This window comes from Phoxinus phoxinus (assembly GCF_949152265.1).
Source record: "Phoxinus phoxinus genome assembly, chromosome: 3".
Classification (NCBI taxonomy): domain Eukaryota; kingdom Metazoa; phylum Chordata; class Actinopteri; order Cypriniformes; family Leuciscidae; genus Phoxinus; species Phoxinus phoxinus.
In genome coordinates, this window is record NC_136878.1 from 39,170,032 (window position 1) to 39,190,411 (window position 20,380).

The 20,380-nt window shown below is 34.8% G+C and overlaps 3 protein-coding genes across 4 annotated transcripts; 1 reads left to right on the top strand and 2 right to left on the bottom strand.

Annotated features, from left to right (window-relative positions):
• Window positions 1-286: 286 nt before the first annotated feature.
• Window positions 287-2,622, bottom strand: mia (MIA SH3 domain containing). The gene is made up of 4 exons (XM_079607594.1): window positions 2,467-2,622; window positions 1,067-1,200; window positions 787-897; window positions 287-680 (listed from the first exon to the last, which is right to left on the bottom strand). The coding sequence occupies exons 1-4, from the start codon at window positions 2,594-2,596 to the stop codon at window positions 657-659; spliced, it is 399 nt and encodes a 132-aa protein (XP_079463720.1). The 5' UTR covers window positions 2,597-2,622; the 3' UTR covers window positions 287-656.
• Window positions 2,623-4,151: 1,529 nt separating this feature from the next.
• Window positions 4,152-12,543, top strand: bicdl2 (BICD family like cargo adaptor 2). 2 transcript variants are annotated; one of them, XM_079607596.1, is made up of 10 exons: window positions 4,160-4,263; window positions 5,265-5,632; window positions 7,431-7,646; window positions 7,865-7,981; window positions 8,116-8,262; window positions 10,698-10,844; window positions 11,050-11,124; window positions 11,268-11,350; window positions 11,527-11,641; window positions 12,169-12,543. In XM_079607596.1, exons 2-10 carry the CDS (start codon window positions 5,369-5,371, stop codon window positions 12,343-12,345), a joined length of 1,341 nt encoding a protein of 446 aa, XP_079463722.1. In that variant the 5' UTR covers window positions 4,160-4,263; window positions 5,265-5,368; the 3' UTR covers window positions 12,346-12,543. The 2 variants fall into 2 exon arrangements, with proteins under 2 accessions (XP_079463723.1, XP_079463722.1); XM_079607597.1 differs by lacking the exon at window positions 10,698-10,844 and having other exon boundaries at window positions 4,152-4,263.
• Window positions 12,544-12,833: 290 nt separating this feature from the next.
• Window positions 12,834-20,107, bottom strand: crfb12 (cytokine receptor family member B12). Its single transcript, XM_079607595.1, has 8 exons — window positions 19,799-20,107; window positions 19,153-19,265; window positions 18,839-18,968; window positions 17,680-17,864; window positions 17,420-17,568; window positions 17,141-17,285; window positions 16,187-16,326; window positions 12,834-15,268 (listed from the first exon to the last, which is right to left on the bottom strand). The coding sequence occupies exons 2-8, from the start codon at window positions 19,211-19,213 to the stop codon at window positions 14,729-14,731; spliced, it is 1,350 nt and encodes a 449-aa protein (XP_079463721.1). The 5' UTR covers window positions 19,214-19,265; window positions 19,799-20,107; the 3' UTR covers window positions 12,834-14,728.
• Between the last annotated feature and the right edge of the window lie 273 nt (window positions 20,108-20,380).

Genomic DNA, 20,380 nt, shown 5'->3' on the forward strand with positions numbered 1-20,380 from the left:
CCATAACCAGATGCTAGATGTAATAATGTTTTTAAGTTTTATTGAGTCTTTCTCTCCCTGTAGGTGGTCGCATGAGTTTCAATGAAGACTGCATCAACGAATTATAGCCCCTCACTGGATATATTATAAATAGGATATCGTTGAATGCAATTAGCATTTGGCAACCTCTTGTTTTGTAACACTTAAATTAAATTAAAATGTGCTTGCATTCATTATTATTCACTTGTTGTGTATGATTATGTGAGTATCATAAAATAACAGGGTGTGAGTGATTTAAAAGTAACATGTTTTACGACAGCTCTGGATGCAGCTAGAAATCAAATACTGTACCAGCTGCTATAGACTATCAAAGGCAGATGCAATCATTTCCTGGTTGAGTAGTAATTGATTTTATCTTTATTTCTCATTCAGAACTTTCCTTACCAAAACATCAGGTGATACTAGGAAACACTGATCACATGCAAGAGAAGCAGCCAAGTAGTAGCAGCACCTCAGTTTTATTCAAACTATTGCATTGCATCAATAAGCATTTCGAGTCTACAGTCACTTCTGTATGTTTTCCTTATCTGAATAGTTGAGTAGCGTAGAGATAACAAATGTAGTAACACACTATAACATGCTGAGTGTTTATATTCCAGACGAAGCATCACACAATCCTAATAGCAGTAGAAGTCCCATTTCTGAAAAGAAAAAAAAATATATAAATGAATCTTACAGGTCCCTTCATGTATTTGTTTGTGCAACAATTTAGTTTTTGTTGATCATACTAAAGATTTAGATACGCACATCAGTGTTGACCTCAACCTCAGCAGGGATTAAAGCATGCGTCTCTTCAACAACACTGCTGGGGAAGAATCCCAGACGAGCCTCCTGCTCTCCATAATACGACCCTTGGACCTTCACAAACAGTTATCTTCTGTTACACTTTGTGTCTTCATTTTCAGAGGGGAAAGCATTTGTTTTTGCACACATTACAACTACAAGACAATCGTGGATTTGAATACTGTGATTAAAATATTGCGATAGAGATGTTTGCAATTTGAATGCTTGGCTATACTGTACTTACACTACCAGCCCAGAAGAGGTTCCCACGGTCTTTCAACATGGCATACACATAGACAGACTGGCCTTGCTGGATGGGAATGAAGCGACAGTCTTGCGGGTAATAGTCCTGCAGAGCTCTAGCGATGAGAATGGGATCTGTGAATACACAACCAGATGTGTAGTTGACACATGGCCTAGTCAGTGTGACATGCTCCTTTTAAAACTATTCACTGTAAAAAAAAAGACATGATCAAGTCATGGCAACTGGTGGTTTTCTGGTGGTAAAATGGTTTTCTATTACATTTACTCATCAAAATAATTTAAGCAAAGTCATCTTTTTTTCTATAAGTTAAACAAGATTCAACTAAATTGTTTTCAGGTCAGTTTAATGTAATTTAAGTTGAAAAAAAATCCTTTGATTTTTTTTTTTGAAAAAGTTAATTATACTTAAAAAATGTAAGGCAGCAACTGAACTTAAATTTAAGTTGAAATACTTGCAAAAATGAGTACTGATAAGTATTGCAAATGAGACCGAAACGTTGCCAATACAATTTTGATACTCATTTACTGATAGTGTGCGGGAGTTCCTTGTTTTTTATAGATTTTTTGACCTACTTATTTTTCCCATGTACCAATATCACCTGCAGGTGTGCGATGGTGTTTGCTAATGAGTTGAAATAGTTTTAAAATAGTTTTGGAATACTTATTGTTCTATTATTTAACTATTAATTATTGTTCTGCATGTAGTTTAGACCTATTAACTGGGAGATTGAAACTTGTTCTTTGAGTTATTAGAATGAATTAAGTAAACATTAAAAGAAGAAAAACTGAAATAAACTAAACTATAAATGTTGTTGATCAGTACCTTAAAATGTACACTTTCCCTACAACTTCATATAAACTATAACAAATTGCAAAAGAAATAAATATGTCCATATTATTTGTCGACTATAAAATTAGAGAATAAACCAAATCGTTTTTTAAGTCTTTTTTTTTTCTTGTGCACAACTGGCCCACATAAAAGTTGAACGGAATATATAAGTTACGGTGACAATTAATGTATTATTTTTAGGCATTAAAAATATTTTAAATATCATTTAAAATGATAAAATATTTATAATATTTATTATATTATTTATAACAGTATTCATTCATCTTTTTAACATTAGTTAATACAATTACAACTGTTCATTGTTAGTTCATGTTAGCAGGTCCATTAAATATTAAATAAAATATAGCTAACTCTTGATTGTATTAATGTGGTAAATGTTGAAATTAATATTTAACTATAGGATTAGTAAAGTATTTTTCATTGTCAGTTCATGTTAACTAATAAGTGCAACCCTAATGTAAAGTGTTACCAAAGTTATGCTGAAATGCCACATAAAAAAAATCTAAAATTTGCTGGCTAGCATTACTCACGGCTACACTCTGAATCGGCGCACAGCTTCTTGTCCGAGAGTTTTGGCATCTGCCTGCCGGCCTGAGAAGCCAGTGGCAGGAGGCCACACAGCACCAGGAGAAGAGTCCAGTTAGTACAGTGTTTCTCCATCTCTGTGTGTCTGATTCTTAGTTTGTCTGAATAGGACTAAAGTTCAAGTGGGAGGGGCCCAGTTGAGGCCAAGCCCCTCCCCTTTGCAGAAGGTAGACCATAATAACAGTAGCACTCTACTCAGATTAACTACTTACATAGTGATTTAACTTATTTTTTTACGGAACAATTTAAGGACAAAATGACTCATTGCAAACATAATTAGTTAACAAGGTTTTCTTGTCTTACAGCTCGAAGTCAAGATTTGGAGCAGGGCCCATTGCTGTAACTAGCTTCATTCAGGCTCTGCAAGAGAAAAATATGAAGTGAAAACAGGAAGCATTGCTGCAAGTTTCATAGGCTCTCGCTTGTGTAGATATTACTAATCCTATCTGACTCCACACTCAGTTCATTGTTACCATAGTAAGGGACACAGCCAGGCCACAGATCCCATAGCGCCAAGTTTCAGAGACTGAGGCCTTTGCCAGGGTTCGAACAACCCATCCTTTCACAGTGGCAAAAATCAACATTCACTTTGATTCAAAACATTGGTCTCTCTGAGCCATTTCCATATTTGGATCACCTTAGAATATCATAATCAATCCCATTTAAATTAGCTTTATGCGAAATCTCCAGTCATTTATAACTGGCAGCTGGTTTGCCTGCAACAGTATGAAGTTGTGTGACTTTAACCACAAAGTGGCAGCACTGAGCAGATTACCTAACAGCCCCTGAATGGCTTCTTTTATGCTGAGAATTTCTGCATCTGACACTGAAAATTACGAATACTTAACTTTCATATACAACATTATAGATAGAGGACGGTTTCGTAACATTATTATAAAAGTATCTTTGAAGACTAAAGCATTTTCTACTTTTCTTTTTTTTTTTTTTTTTTTTTTTAGTTTAGAGATTAATTCCAAGTCATAAAAGTTTTAAAACTGAATTCTTATTTGACAATTATTTTTTAATGGTTCACATATATATATATTTTTAAATAAAACAATAAAAAATCTGTAAATCTATACACATTTAGATTAAAAACTGAAATAAGACAAGTGACGTTCACACAGTGCTGTGCCGGCAGGGACAGGACAGGACATTATCCGTTACGTTTGCAGACATTTCCTTTACCCAAAAAATCAACACAATGCAATGCCTTATGCGAAAGACGGGTAAAACATCTGTGTAAAAATCTATATGGAAAATTCCGTCTTAATAATACAGTGTGCCCTATTATTATTATTTTTTTTACAAACGTGTGTGTACTACAGGGGGTAGAATAAACAGGAAAAATAATAATAGATAAAATGAGATAATATAGAAATAAACCTATAAAAGTAGGCTACATAAAAACATTAAAATACAGCATTTCGATTTTTCAAAATGAATGCAGGTTTTTTTTAGGAAGCCTATATATGTAAACTATAGTTTATGTTCCCCATATTATTTACATTCATGGATAAAGTGTGGTATGTGTGTGTGTTTTATTTTCGGTTCCGAACTATCTCACCTGAACGTCTGACGTCAGCGACACCTTCCCTGTTTGTTGGTACTAGGCTCCTCCTATTTCACTGATGACGCAATGAGAAGGTGTGGCTAAATTAACTTTACAACAGCGCTTCCAAGGCGACTAGTAATACCTCCCTGTCACCTATCGAGCTAAGTTTGGAGCAGGAACTTCCCAGGTAGGAAAACAAAGCATTACTTGTTCTAAATACTACTCAATAGGGACATTTATACTATAAGCAGACGCTTTCTGACTTTAAAAGAAAACAATTTTGAATATAACACATTATTTCAAGGTCTGAAAAGTCTTTTAATTAAAGCCTTTACTTGCACTGAATTTGATACGAACTCTTTAGGTTGTTTTATTTACACGACACGACAGTAGACTAATGTTGTAGTTGATTCAACAATTTCAATGTCATAAAATTGGCTAAGATATTACGTTAATAATAACCACTTTAACCAGAGGTTCTGGTTTACATGACATCTATTTAGCCTATGTCATCTTGTTTATGCTTCCTCCATTAGAGAAGAAGCCTCTTTTTCCCCCAGGAAAACACTTTTCAACTATGCTACATAATATAATGTAAACGTGGTGAAATATCGTCATTTTAGATTTAAGGAGGTCAGAGTCACCTATGTCTCAGACACCTGTGCACTTTAAAACCTGTTTAGCCAATTGTAAGGGGTGTAGTCACTGGGCCACTGAGGAGTCTTGAATGATTACTGGAATGTGAGAGAAACACTGACACTTTGTTATGTTGGTCATGTCTACAAAAGAAGCTCCCAGACAACAATAGAAATGCTCCAAGGTAGTTCTGGATAATGTGTTGTTTATAAGGAAGGACTCACATGTAGGGAAGAAATCCAAGCTCTTTACAGTCCAGGAGGATTAGATATTGTAAATGAATACACCTATCTACATTGTGTCATAAATTTCAAGGTGAGTTCCAACACAATTGTCACCTGTTCCAACATGTTTTTGTCCATAGGGAGAATTATTACACGGAAGATTCAAGATAAAAGAAACAATACATTTATAAAACAAACACACACTAGGGTTGATATATAAGGATATACAAAATCAACTTACAAAGTTCACAAGAAGAACATAACAGGTGTTAGGTTTACAGAGTAAAACCGTGTGTGTGTGTGTGTGTGTGTGTGTTTTTACTTTAAGGAAAATCCAGGCATTTAGACTGGGAAATATGCAGATAAACAACGTTTGACTATCAGGACGGTCACTAGGAGTCCTGCTCAGCCGTGAACTCAAGGGGCGAACCAATGTTTACATCCAAGAGAGAGAACCTGCCCTCTCCCATCCTGGAGGATTCTTTCTTCCCCTTCTCTTCTTCACTCTCTTCCTCCAGTCACCGGATCATGGCTCCTACAATAGGACCAGATGATCTTCTCGCCTCACCTCAGGATGACAGCAGCCCCACTCTGCTGGAAAAAGACCTGATTTTGGCGGCTGAGATGGGCCAAGCTTTGCTGGAGAAAAACGTGGAGCTGGCTGCTCACATAGAGCAGATGGAAAGAGAGATGGAGGTATGAATGAGGATGACAAAAGAGATGGAGACTATAAAGGTCCCTATAACAATAACTATAAGTTTTAATAATCATTCTAATTCTATGAATAAGTCCACATCATAGCTAAAACAAACAATCACGACAGAGAGGAATGATTATTGTTGGAATCACTTTCAGAATCATTTTTTCCAGACGATAAAAAAAACATTGACAAGCCAATCAGATTCCACCAACTTTACCAAGTTCAAGCATTTAAACCAGGAGAAAACAGTAACTGGATGCTCACTTATAAAACAACGTTATCGTCCTAATATAATCGTGCTAATATAAATATAGTTATTGATATATTTATCTTTAGTTATCATTTTTAGTGTGAACAGACCTTAAGCCTATACAGATACCTTGTTTATGTTTATATAATGTGTTAACAGTTGTTTACACCATTTAAGTCTGATTTCTTATTTGGTAAACAATCAAAACAGTTTTTTGTTTTTTTTGCTAACTGAATTTTCAGAATTTAATTGAAATATTCTTGTTATACTGTATTGAAATTTGTCTCTATGGTGCTGTACACATACACAAGACATTGTTACTTCTTCAAGTCATTATATAAATAGGAAGAGTAAATAACAGCATATAATCACAAGAAAAATAAAGAATAACCAAATTAAATGCATTGTAAAACATTTAAACCTAAATCATTATAACCCATCATGTCTAAAATGATAACCAGTTTTCTGGTTTTATATCCCAAAATGTGTCAATTTTACTTTTACGCCCAATTATTTATTATTGTAATGGAAGAATTATATAAAAGATTTTTATTACTGTTAATAATTTAATAATTTATACTGTTAATTTTATTAAAATTGTGGTGTCAGTGCTTAAAAAAAAAAAAAAATTAATACTTTTAGTCAGCAAGGACCCAAACATTTGAACAGTAGCATAAATAATGTCTTAACACACACTGGCAATAGTCTACTAGAGGATTTGCCTGAAAAGAAGTACAAGAAATATATTTGAGGAAAATACTGAAACACTATTGATTTTGAGTGTTTATTTATATTTCCTGCATATCTGAAGCGACAAGAGTCATAGTTTATGGTGGCTCTTCATTCAGAAGGAGTTTGTGTGGGGTCCGAAATAGTGTTTTGGCTTGTTACAACAGCAGAACCCTTTTTTTGTTACTTAAAGTCCCCCTGTAGTCAATTATGTTATCCCTTAAAACTCATCTTTGATCACCAAAATTACATATTTAAATGTTTTTTTTTTCTTTGAATTTTTTTGTCATGCCTTAAAATAGCTTGAATGTAACACCCTTGCCTCATTTATTATACACGGTTCTATCAATATGCAAATTAGCCCCGCCTCCACGCACCTCACACCAGCTCAGAGATCCACTCGTTGACGATCACACGTTGACGTGATTGGTTACAAGGTAGTTTGTGACATCAAAAAACACCAGCGATTTCAAACCACGTTTTTGAAACTATCTTTGGTTCACTGCAGTTTTAAGGAAAAAATACTCCGCAATGGTGTTGACTTATGAATTTGCACATGGTCTGTCTTAAAGCATAAACAACATTAAAAATTTGATTTTCACCACAGGGGGACTTAAATAGAACCTATTATATTGTAACGTTATACACAGTCACTACCTAGTGCAGGTGAAAAAAAAAAAAAAACTTCAAGAACTTCAAAATAAAAATTTCTGCATAGAAGTCCATTTAGTTGGAAATGATTCTACATCGATCTTCTTAACATCAATAAAGAACTCTTTTAAAGTGTGTGAATTACTAAGTTTGATGTGCAACAGGCTACGCAGCAGGAGAAACACATGCTGCAGCGACGTCTGGAGGTGCGGGACCTCGAGGCAAGTCAGCGGGAAGCAGAACTACAGGCTGACATCACATCCTTGCGTGCGCAGCTGGAACAAAAACACGCTCAGAGTCGTGACCGGCGACGCGAGGAGAGCGAGCAGCTCACTCAGCTGTCCAGCCACAACCAAAAACTTGTGGAACAGCTGGCAGAGGTGACCAATCAGAAGCTTTCATTCCCTAGTTTCCTGGTTTAAACATCATCTTGCAAATCTTTTCTGAGGCATTCAGCTATAGTGGGTAAATGTGTCTAGTGACGTAGAAACACTGACACAGTTACCGGTAAATGCAGGGCTGGAATGTAGATCAGCTATCAGTCTCATGTCATGTTTGACTACATGTAAACCTTCTCCATCCTCTTTCTTTCTCCCAGGCGGTGGCTTTAGAGCATAATTTGCGCACAGAGCTTCGTGCTTTGAGAGAAGAAATGGAGGATTCGAGTTTTAACAAATCTATAAGCTCTGCTAGACTGGACAGTCTGCAAGCAGAGGTAAAGACACAAAAGTTGAATTAATCGGCTGATATTTTGATATTATTAACTTTGATTTATGGCAAAATTATCAAAGAAAGTACATGTTGATTCACTGTTTCTGTCTATTATTTTTCACTGATCTTGTACCATAGAACAGGGTCCTTAAAGAGCGCTGTATTCGTATTGATGAACGATTGAATTCAACTCAAGAAGACAACGACCGGCTGAGATCTGAGAGGGATGGATTGAGAGAGAGGGTGATTGAGCTACAGACCAGCCTGAAAGATCAAGAAACTGAGGTGAGGAGGATGTGCCTGATGATGACAGGAGAGCACATAGCAGAAGAAGAGAGTATAAATGCCACATATAATCATAATTTAGACCAGGTCCTCATCTACATACACCCACTACCAGTACTTTTGGGAAGTACATTTCACGAGTCTTCCAAAAGGAATGAAGCACAAGTAAAATATCTAGTTTAATATGATGAAATATCAGCCATGTATATTCACTACCGTTCAAAAATTTGGGATCAGTATGATAAAAAAGAAAATAAATTTGGGTAACACTTTACAATAATGTCTCATTTGTTAAGTAATGGTTAATGTACTTGATCAGTGTCTTGCATCACTCTGAAGGGGTTTATTCTGAAATAACTTGCCACATAAATAAATAATTAGACACTAAATATTGACATGAGTTGAAATATTTTATTAGGTTTTAATAAAATGCAAAGCTTCTGCGAAGAAAGGAGCAAGTTCAAACTAGAAGGACATTTAAGGGATACGGTACAGTCATAGCACTTATTACACAACTTTTTGCCACATAAATAATTATGGGGATAAGAGATATTGATTTGAGATAAAAAACTGTTTTAAAATCGTACCTGTTTGTTATCTTTAAAATACATAACTGTACAAGCAATCGTTGCAAAATTGTAGCAGCTGCGTTTGTGTGAAACAAGAGAGCGGGTCCTCGTTACACATGACATGATTAAATAATTGTTAACAAAATATTGATTTGAATTTTTATATTTTATTAGCTCACCAAACGCAAAACTTCCACAAAGAAAAACCGTTCCTAGCAAGCGTATAACGCTGACTTCAGTTACCCGGATGAGCCTGTGTCATCAGTTTTTACCATAGACTGTAAAAAGGTTTTTACCGGTTTACCGGGGAATAAAATACCGCTGGATGGTGTGATTGAACAATCAGAATCAAGTATTCCACAGAGACGTGTAATAACAGTCAATGCAATAACAAACATGAACTAACAATGAACAATATATTCTTGCAGCATTTCTTTGTTATTGTTAGTTAATAAAAATGTTCATGTTCATGTTAGTTCACAGTACATTAAATAATGTTAAGATACAACTTTTGATCTTAATGTATTAGTAAAGGTTGAAATTAACATTTACTCAGAATAATAGTTCACTCTTAGTTAGTTCATTTAATGTAGGTAACTAATGTGAAACCTTATTATAAAGCTTTTTAATACATTAGATTGATCAAAAATTGACAGTAAAGGTTTTTCAAATATATGTTTTGAGCCTCTTTTGAACTTTCTATGCATCAAAAAATCATGAAAAATATTAAGCAGCACAACTGCCAATTAATAATAAAACCAACAACAACAAATTAACCAAATAACCCAATAACATTTATTGTAAAATTGCAAAACAATAAAAAACAAATTAAATCAAAAAATACATTTTAAAACATTTTAACCAATCACGTCTAAAATTAAAAAACTTTAGATTTAAAAACTAGCAAATGGATGTATCTCCTAAAATGTGTGATGTTTTATTTTGCACCATATTTTTGCATCCTTGCTCAGCACCAGACATTTTCCAAAAACATAAAAAAACCAACCCCAAACTTTTGAACCATAGTGTATTTTCCTTGCAGAAGTTTTTATTTAGTCTGAATATATGGATATTTTTTCAAATGGATGTCAATGGAAAAAGATGTTGCAGCAAGGGCTAACTGGACTATGCTAACCAGCCAAACCTTGACCTTTTAACCTTGACAATTATTGGGATGGGAAAAAATAACTATTAGATCTGTGACTTTTGGCAACATCATTGATTCGTTGCACAAATAAAATGGCTTACCTAATAAAAAAAGGGATTATAATTTTAAGTTAGGGTTAGGTTATTTTTTTAATTTTATTTTTTTTATTTTAAACCAAAACTGAAAGTGTGTTCTATATAGTACAAATATGGGTACTATAAATGTAATCTAGACGTATTACATCCGCCATCTTGTTACTGTCACGTGACCTACCAGCCTCAGTTGCGTCACTTAACTGCTATACATGAATCCTCTCCCGTAACCTAATAACATAGTAAAGTGTCCATCAAATGCGCACTTCCGAATCTTGGAGGAAGTAGAAGGTCATCTGGGTACTGTTTTTTAATTACTATGTATTCGAACATACTACTCTTTTTGCATAATGTGTTCTGCAGACTATATAGTAGAGAAATAGTCGATTTTGGATGTGGCGTTAGAAAATCCACAGATAATAGTATGTCAGGGTAGCAGCCATATAGTACACTATATCCAGAGTCACACGAAATATAGTCCTGCATACTATTGGTCCTAATTTAATAGAATGGGAATTGGGCATCCTAGGTTTCATGGCACAGCTTTGACTGCTGGTCAGGTTTTGCTGGTCAGAGTCCATCCACCCTTAGAGAGTTTCAGCCTGGCTGTCTCTGGCTCTTTCACAGCTGGAACAGGAGCACAGCACAGTGTTTCAGCTGCGAACGGTCAACCGTACCCTACAGCAAAGGGTTCAAGCCTTGGGAGAAGAGGCCAGTCTGGGGGAGGCTACCTGCTTCCCTTTGTCACTTCAGAGTGAGATCCAACAGTGCCAGGTAGCTCTCAACGCCTGCTTAGTGAACAGATAGCTGTGCATGCTTCAACTTAGCTTGTAGCAAATGTTTAGAGCACAGTTATGTGAATTGACTGGGTTTAAATCATGTAAGTGCTTGTTTCTCTACTGACCCAGCTCTCCTTTTAGATTGGGCAGACCACTTTCTATTTCTGGTGACTGATTGTTTTCATTTTGATCTCCAACAGGCTAAAGAAACCATTTTAGCCCATTCAGCCATTCTGCAAGAAAAAGAAGAGGAGATTCATAGGTTACAGAAAGAGGTTAGCGACATAATACGATGATATTTACTTGTATGTATTTAGCAGACACTTTTATCCAAAGCGACTTATAAAAGAGGACATCAATGAATGCTTATAGACTGAGTTTTCATCTAAGGTGATATGTGATGTTTTGTTTTCATCAGCTACTGTCCAGAGAAACTGAATTAGAAGGGCTGAGGGAGGAGGTAAAGCTGTTTCGTAACAGTACTGGTAAACCTACTTATAGGTGAGAACTGGATCAAAGATCTTTTTCATCTATATCTACATGGTTTTGTTCTCTGTATGTCATGCCAGAGATAAAGTGATAAGCTAATGATCTGTTATGAATAGGGGACAATTTGCATAATAGTCTGTGGTCAGCTAGAAACAGACTCAATGTTTTCCTTCCCTCTCACCCATAAGTGCCTTGGAAGAGGAGATCATTTTGGCCCGGCAAGAACGTGATGCACTCAACCAGCAGCTTCTGAACACCATCAGACACAAGGTGGCATTGTCACAGGAAGTTGAGTCTTGGCAGGTTGGTAACTTGCAATTGATTTCTAATTCAGTTTTGATATGTCTACTGGATTTTGTTAGTAAAGAGTTATACCCTAGAAACCACCCAGGACATTTAGAAAATGCGTATCTACTAAGCATTGCACAGAGAGCCGTCCTTGAAATTGTTCACAAATTCAGAAACATTCTTCTTAGTTCCTCAGGGGTTAGTATCAGGACCCTTTTAGTTCCTGAAATAAAATACTGTAAAGGACTCACAAACACTGTATTATTGTAAATTGGTGGTTTTCAATCCTGGTCCTGGGGACCCACCACTCTGCGCATTTTGTATGTTCCTTCCTTATTTAACACACCTGATTCCGATCATGAGCTCATTAGGAAAAAGCTTCATCAACTGAACTGAAGAAACATAAAATGTGCAGAGCGGTGGGTCCCCAGGACCAGGATTGAAAACCATTGTAAAATAATAGTTAACCTTTACAATGTATTGCATGCATTTATTAATTATACAGTGCAGTATGTAGAAAATGTAGTTTTGCTCTTTTCCAGGAGGACATGCGTATGGTGATCTGTCATCAGGTTGAAATCCAACAACAAGAGAAGGAAAAGGAAAACAAAATGGAAAAGACAGGCTTTCAAAGAGGCACGCGCACCACCAAGTCACTGCGTGTACGTGGGGAAGATGGAAGGAAAGGGTTTTTCTCAACTCTATTTGGAGGAGACTGACTGGAGGACAAAAAAGTAGGAAAAAGCGATGGAAAAAGAAAGGAAGAGAAGACATTAGTGAGATATTTCTCACTTTTGTCTACAAATGGCAATTGGCAAATCTTTAAAATCACCCAAATGTGTAAATAGAAAGACATCAATTATATTTACTCCAAAGTAGCACTATTGCATATTTATGTTTTTCAATATTTATTTGCAACTTCAAAAATAAATGTATAGCATTTATCAGTGTTTTTCTTGACTCTTTTATAAGAGGGGTTAATTATTCTTCAACCATAACAAAATGGCCTCCTTAGCTCCATTTAAGGCAGGATTATGCAGCATTACAGTCAGTATTGTTTCATGTAAACAAAACTTTCACACTCTCAAATTTTTCATTTACAAACAAGATGAGCTGTGCCCCAATATGCATAATGACCAATGATAATAATACCTTTTACATAAACACATTCACATACGTATGAAAGGAGATGACTTGAAAATAAAGCTGGCACAATAACATTGCATGGTTATCTTTTGTGTTAGTGTACCATAAGCTGATATCAATTTTAAAATTTACAAACATTACTTTTTACAAATACTGTAAAACAATTCTGTGAAATTTTTGTTTGAACAAAGAATCTTACATCAGCGGCTATAGCCCAAACACAAATCTGATCTCATTATTATCAGGTCGAGACATACGAAACTGAGAATTCCATAAAATTACAACATTTTTAAGTGCTTGTGAGGGTGTTTTCAAAAATAATGAAATTAAAAGTTTCGGGAACACTTTACAATAAGGTCTCATTACCTAATGTCAGTTAATGCCTTAACTAACATTAACTAAAAACAAGGAGCAATACATTTGTTAGTATTTTTTCATCTTTGTAAATGATAGTTAAAAATACAACTGTTCATTGTTAGTTTATTTGAGCTCAGGTCCATTAAATATTGGTAACGGATACAACTTTTGATTTTACAAATGTATTAGTAAATAATAAAATTAATATTAACTAAGATTAATAATTGTTTTAGAAGTGTTTTTCATTGTTAGTTCATGTTAGCTAATGTAGTTAATTATGAAACCTTGTTGTAAAGTGTTACCAAAGATTCTTATTTCCCAGGTAACTTCTGATATTTAAATCAAATCAATATTTGGTGTGACCACCAACTTTTTTTTCTAGTAATTTTGATTTTGAAGAAGTTTGGAATTAAGATTAAGACTTTATATACCCAGTTTTACAGACAAGTGTTAAACTAGTCCCAGCCTAAAATGCACGTTTGGGCTGTTTTAACTGAAAGCAACTTCTGCTGACAAATCGTAAAATTTGTCAGTGCCATTGTTTTGTCTCAAGATGCAAAATTACGTTTTACTCAACATTAGTAATGTTTTTCTTCTAAGGCATGTTAATAAAACGTATTAAAATGTCCTAATCCTGGCTTAATCTAAGCATTGTCTGTAAAAACCAGGCCATATTGTTTCAAAAGCCTGAGACCACATTCAAATACAATATTTGTTCATTTAAAAGCTGGAACAAAAACATTTTCACCATAGTGGTCTCAGACTTTTGAAAGCCACTTAATGTATACACGCACACAATTTTCAATTATGGTACGCGTTTTGTATGATTTTCAACACCGAATACACAATAGATACAATTGTCCAATGGTTCAGGTCAATCCGGTATTGCACTGCATCATAAATTGCTTCATGTAGCACCTGGAGTCCGTTAACAATGTGTCCAACGGCAATTTATTTATCAAAATGGTGTTGCATCACTGTGACATGCTGCAGAATGTGCAGCTCCATCTATTTCTAAAGTAGGCATGCTTTCTTTAGTCCAAAATCTGTTCAACATGACCCACTCTTTAAAAGAAATCTTCCAAAAGTTTTTTTTTTTTCACAGAAGAATCATTTTGGTAATGTAGTAACTCAACTCAAAGCTGGGCAAGAAGCGACAAAATGGCCATTAACCAGCAAGGGCCAAATGTCAAATATTCCTTCTACTCTACCATACCGAATTTAGCTTAAGTGTCTGAACAGGTCTTCATGTACAGAGCATGATATATGGAAGTTCCAAGAGTTCTGAACTCTGAACTGCCATGGTGAGAAAAGGCAATGTTAATGCATAGTTCTCTCCAGGTATAACAGACCCCAGATTTGGTTTCTATGCCAGTGTCTGCTCAAGTGTTCCCTGATGCTCTGAATATGCTGTCACCAAGTTTTGCATGACTACTTGGGTTGCTCAGGTGGAAGGTGGATACTTTTTTGCTTGAATTTGGTTGCAGAGTTCACCTTGGAAGTAGGTTCAGGATATGCAGATCCCTCTCTGAGGGCCTTCACATACTGATTTGGAGATTTGGAAGTCTGTTCGTTATTCCAAAGGTCACCTCCAGTTCATTAATAATGTATATCGTGCCTTGGTTCGTACTCGTAGCCATTCTCTGATGAGTAATAAGCCAACAAAGAGACATCATCCTCCTCCTCTTTCTGTTCAGCAGGCACTTCACTTTCACAGTCATTGCCAGAAGAACAGGGAGTTTCCTCTGCACAATATCTATCCATCTCGGAGTTTACAAAAGTGTTCACAGTAGTTGCTTGTAGAAATTTGGATAATTCTGAAGTACAAGTACATAAAGACGCAGGGGTAACTGGATGCATATCATCATCATTATCATCCTTCTCGGATATTCCACTTTCTTCATTAAGTTCCAAATAAGTAGCTGCTGTGTACTTATAACACTGATTTGAGGTCTCGGCCTCCTCGGCTTGCTCTAGGAGGTTTTCCCTCTGATGGTAGAACTGGGAATCCTCAGAATCCTGCTCCGAGACAGAAACGCCGTCCTCTTTGTACGTTAGTGGTTTTTGCCAGGTCTGTATTGTTTTTTGGAATTCCTCAGGGATTAGTTTTAGGACACAATTATTTCCTGGAAAAATGATCTGAAAAGGACATATAAACACTATTATTGTAAATGATAATTATCCTCTACCATGCATTGCATTTATTTATTATACGCATTGTTTGTTCATATAAGTTTAGTTAACTTAATGTTAACAATTGGAACCTTATTAGTGTTACAGTTTATTCATAAATATTCATCATACATAGTGTCCCCAAAAAGTATTTTGAATCTTAAGGTCTGGTCACAAAATTCGAGAAATTTCCACTTCATGGGTGAAGTTAGATCTGATCATTTGTTTGCAGAATACACTTGGTTTGATATTTTGTAAATAATGCAATTAAATTCAGACATTTTTTAGTGTAAATTAAGTGTTTAAATACTTTTGGGGCCTATATATTCTTAATAAATGTGCATATATATATATATATATATTAAATATGTTTGAAGGATTATATTAAAAAAACTCTACCAAATAATGTTAAGTTAATTGCTTTCATACAGGTGAAACTCGAAAAATTATAATATCGTGCAAAAGTTCATTTATTTCAGTAATTCAACTTAAAAGGTGAAACTAATATATTATATAGACTCATTAAATGCAAAGTGAGATATTTGAAGCCTTTATTTGTTATAATTATGATGATTATGGCTTACAGCTATGAAAACCTTTTCACAATATTCTAATTTTGAATTTGGGGCTTTCATAAGCTGTAAGCCATAATCATCAAAATTATAACAAATAAAGACATGAAATATCTCACTTTGCATGTAATGAGTCTATATAATATATTAGTTTCACCTTTTAAGTGAATTACTGGAATAAATAAACTTTTGCACGATATTATAATTTTTCGAGTTTCACCTGTATAACTAATGATAAATGCAACTTAAATTCTCAAGTCAAAATAATACATATACAAAGCTTAATGAACTTCAAAATGATTATAATACATACCAAGGCATCTGGAATGCTGAGTTTCCTGATTATAAGCCTTGTGTCATAAAAACAACCAAAAATAACAACAATCCCAGTTGAAAAGGTAATCAGCACAATGGCCGCAATGCACACCATTAGCACAGAGCTTCTAGAAGAATCTTTAAGAACATAAGACACATTAGCATATATACAGCAGAAATATGCATAAACTATTGTTCAAAAGTTTGAGGTCAATAATTATGCTCGCCAAGGTTGCATTTATTTGATCAAAAATAGTATTGTGAAATTTAATTACAAATTAAAATAACTATTTTAACATTTTAACATTTAATTTATTTCTGTAATAGCAAAGATGAATTTTAAGCAGCCATTTATTTGGTAACAATTGAATGATCAATAAGAGATGTGAAAATATGGGTTTTCATTGCTTTAACTCATCATAATAAGTTAAGTAATTAACTTTTTATACAAGATTAAATTTGTTTTAAGTTAAAGGGATAGTTCACTTTAAAATTAAAATTCTGTCATCATTTACTCACCCTCAAGTTGTTTCAAACCTGTATTAATTTATTTCTTCTGCTGAACACAAAGAAAGATATTTTGAAGAATGTCGGTAACCAAACAGTAGTCTGTACCCATTGACTTCCATAGTATTTTTTTTTCCTTCTATGGAAGTCAATGGGTACAGACTACTGTTTGGTTACCGACATTCTTCAAAATATCTTTCTTTGTGTTCAGCAGAAGAAATAAATTAATACAGGTTTGAAACAACTTGAGGGTGAGTAAATGATGACAGAATTTTAATTTTAAAGTGAACTATCCCTTTAATGTAAGTTGAAATGACTTAAACATCAGAGTTGATTGTATGTAAAAATTTAAGGCAGCAAACTTTTTTTATCGACCCCAATAAATAAAAATGATCTTATGCTGTATTTGTAAAAAGAAATATATATATACAAACATATCCAGTACCTAGAAAGATACATTTGGTGGTGTTGAAGTTGTTGTTCTTTGAGACGGGTCGATGACTGGCAGAAACACTGACACAGTAGTTCTTGCCAGACGCCACATCAGGGAAAATGTAGGGAGATTTTGAGGTTGATATCGGGACTACACACTTACCAAAAAAAAAAAATAATAAGGAAATATGGACTCATTTCAATTAAGTAATGCATTCTGAATTTTGCGAACATTCTGAAATTTAATTATAATAAGCATCAATGGTACATTGAAACAAATATAGCCGATTACCTTTGATTCCACTGTGGGACTTTCCCAACAAAGGTATAGCAGGAATTTCAATGGTCCGATCCCTGGTTTTGATTCCAGCCAATGACTAAAAGCAATATTAATGGACTTTTGGTCAGTTGAGATGGTTACATTCGGAGAACTCAGACGAGCTACGGGAAGATCCAACAGAGAGTCAAGCACAACCATTTCAGAAGAGCATTATTTGAACTTTTTTGACAAAAACAATTTATGACATTCATTTTAAAAGCAATTGAACTTACTGTCTCCATATGGCTGGAAAGACTTTGATGTCTTTCTCCATTGGGAGCTCGTCCCTCTAAATGTGGTCTTGACCCTCACAAAATAATTCCTAAAGAGCTCATCAGGTTGCGGGTCAAAGGTCAGCTCGCATTTCAGTATGGTTATATTAGTGCAGTGTGGAGACCGAATCCAGTTTCCTGTAGACCTGCGTGAAAAACACCTTCATGAGTACAATAAAGCATTAGCAAAAATGTACAGTCCTGTTTCCCATGTACAGATGTACTTATTACAGTTATTACAATAACTGGGTAATAACTATGTGCTAAACCTGAACCTACTCCTAAACTTAACCCCTGTACTTACCTTATATTACCCAGTATTTTCTTAGATAAGTACACATACTGTAAAAAATGGTTACACTGAGTAAGTAGTGAGTAATGTTAAGCAACTATATGTAATTACTATTGGGTTAGGGTTTGGTTGAGGGTTAGTATGTAATTGACCGTTCGCAAAGACCCGCCCCCCTTAGTTACTGTCGCTATGCCTGACAAGCTACGCCGCTCTCACGCCACGCCATGTTCTCACACAGTGAGAAATACACCGCAGAGCAGAGAGGAGACTGACAACACACTGACAGACAGGACAGACCAGGTTACTTTTCAGTTACTTTTAAACGTATTAAAGTCTCACCTTTCAAATTTGGTAATTTTTTTTAAAGAAATTTAAACAATAAATACTGTTTTGTGGCTCTTTAATGTGTCTGTCAGATCGCTGTAGAGCATTAGTTAAAGCTGCTCGTGAACCGATCATCTCTTCCTTCTAGTTCCTTTATAGCATCAAATAAACGTGAATGAACATCAGAAGGAATGTTGTTTTAACCGCGGAAAGACGTCAGTACACAAGTTTTTCAAGTTCAAATCCTCCCATGTTAATCTACTAACTCTCCTGACTGCTTTGTCCGACAAAAATGGAGGATGGCTAAGTATGATTGGTCAGATCACCTGTCAATCAAGCTATTATGCATAATTTACTGTTATTACTATGGTAAGTACATGTAACATATGTAACGACACTGTAAAATAAAGTGTTACAAAAAAAAAAAAAAAAAAGATCCAAAAAACTATTTGACAATAAAGCATTTGATTAAAAGAGTAATAGTCAGTAATGAAAGGCATGTACATTTTTTTTGCAGTTATAAACTCCAAGGTGTATTTGGTGCCAGGAGGGTTTCCTTGTCCAGGAAGCCATTCAGCTGTAGCCTTAAAATCCAATAACCCTACAGTTAGGTTCTCCGGAGGAAAAAGCATTGCTGTAAATGAGAGGGGGGGGGAGTAATTGTATCATTACAAAACATATAAACGAATGCCAAAATATACAAGGCAACATGTATTGACAACTCCAGGTTGTGTGCAACCAAATATATTTATATTGTTAGGTTAAGAAGGGAGGTTACCATTTGCGACTTTCAAGTCATAAAAAAAAATGTACGCTACCTTTAGATGGCACCAGAAATATCTGGAGCAATGTGAACATGCAGGTTAGAAAGCAGGTCATTGTGTCAATAAATCATGTTTAAAAAGGGCTGAAAGTTTATCCTCAATCTTCCCTGCAAAAACATTATACAGTACAAGACATACAATTACAACCGATCACTGATATTTAAGGTCTCATTTGTTAATGTATTAACAAACATGAACTAACAATGAGCAATACATTTCTTACAGTATTTATTAATGCTATTAAAAAGACAAGTTAGTTCATTTTACTTCACAGTGTATTGACTAATGTTAAGAAATACAACCTTAGATTTTAATAATGTGTTGAAATTAGCACTAACTAAGATTAATAAATGCTCTAGAAGTCTTGTTCATGTTCACTAAAGTAGTTATATTAACTAATGAAACCTTATTGTAAAGTTTTACCATATTTAACATGAGGTTATACAACATTACATAAATAGACAAATGCAAATTGGCATGGTCAGTATGGTGCTATCCATATTTGACTTAAAGGGCCAGAACAACTTTAAAAAACAATATAAGATCATTACAATAACAACAGGAGGAATATAATAATACTAAAAACAATAAGTGTTCAGTAACTCAGTAACTAATTAAAGACAATAAGAGTCATACTCACCACATTTGATTCATCTCTGTTTCTATAAATAAATCACCAGCCCCGAAGACAGCAGATCCATCTTAAGCTCCAGCAGAGATTGGGTTTAAACAAATTATCAAAACCAAATACAACTGCTATGAAAGTGTAACTTTCACAACAGGAAATCTCTTGAGTGTACGTCACGTTTAAGATATGCCTCCAATAAATTAAAAAAAGATGCATACATTTTTTTTAAAATCTGTCTAAACATTATACAGTACACAAAATGGTAGAACTATCTTCAGGGTTAAATGACATTGACAGCATGAAACAAGTCCAGACCTCTCTACAGATCTAAAGGTGTATTTTGGACTTAAGCCCCTCCTCCCCTGTTACCTGAAACATGCAAACAGGTTGTTCCAGTCTCCAGTGTGGAATCTCACCTGTCTTCTTCATCAATCATCACCCAGCATGCATCTGTCACAACCACAATAACAATAAGATCCAAGAGATCCAAGTGCAATATTTAGGGTCTTATGCATATGGATAATATGATTAGTAAAAAAAAGAAAAAGAAAGAAAAGAAAACGTTAATGTAATATATTAACATTAAATTACAGA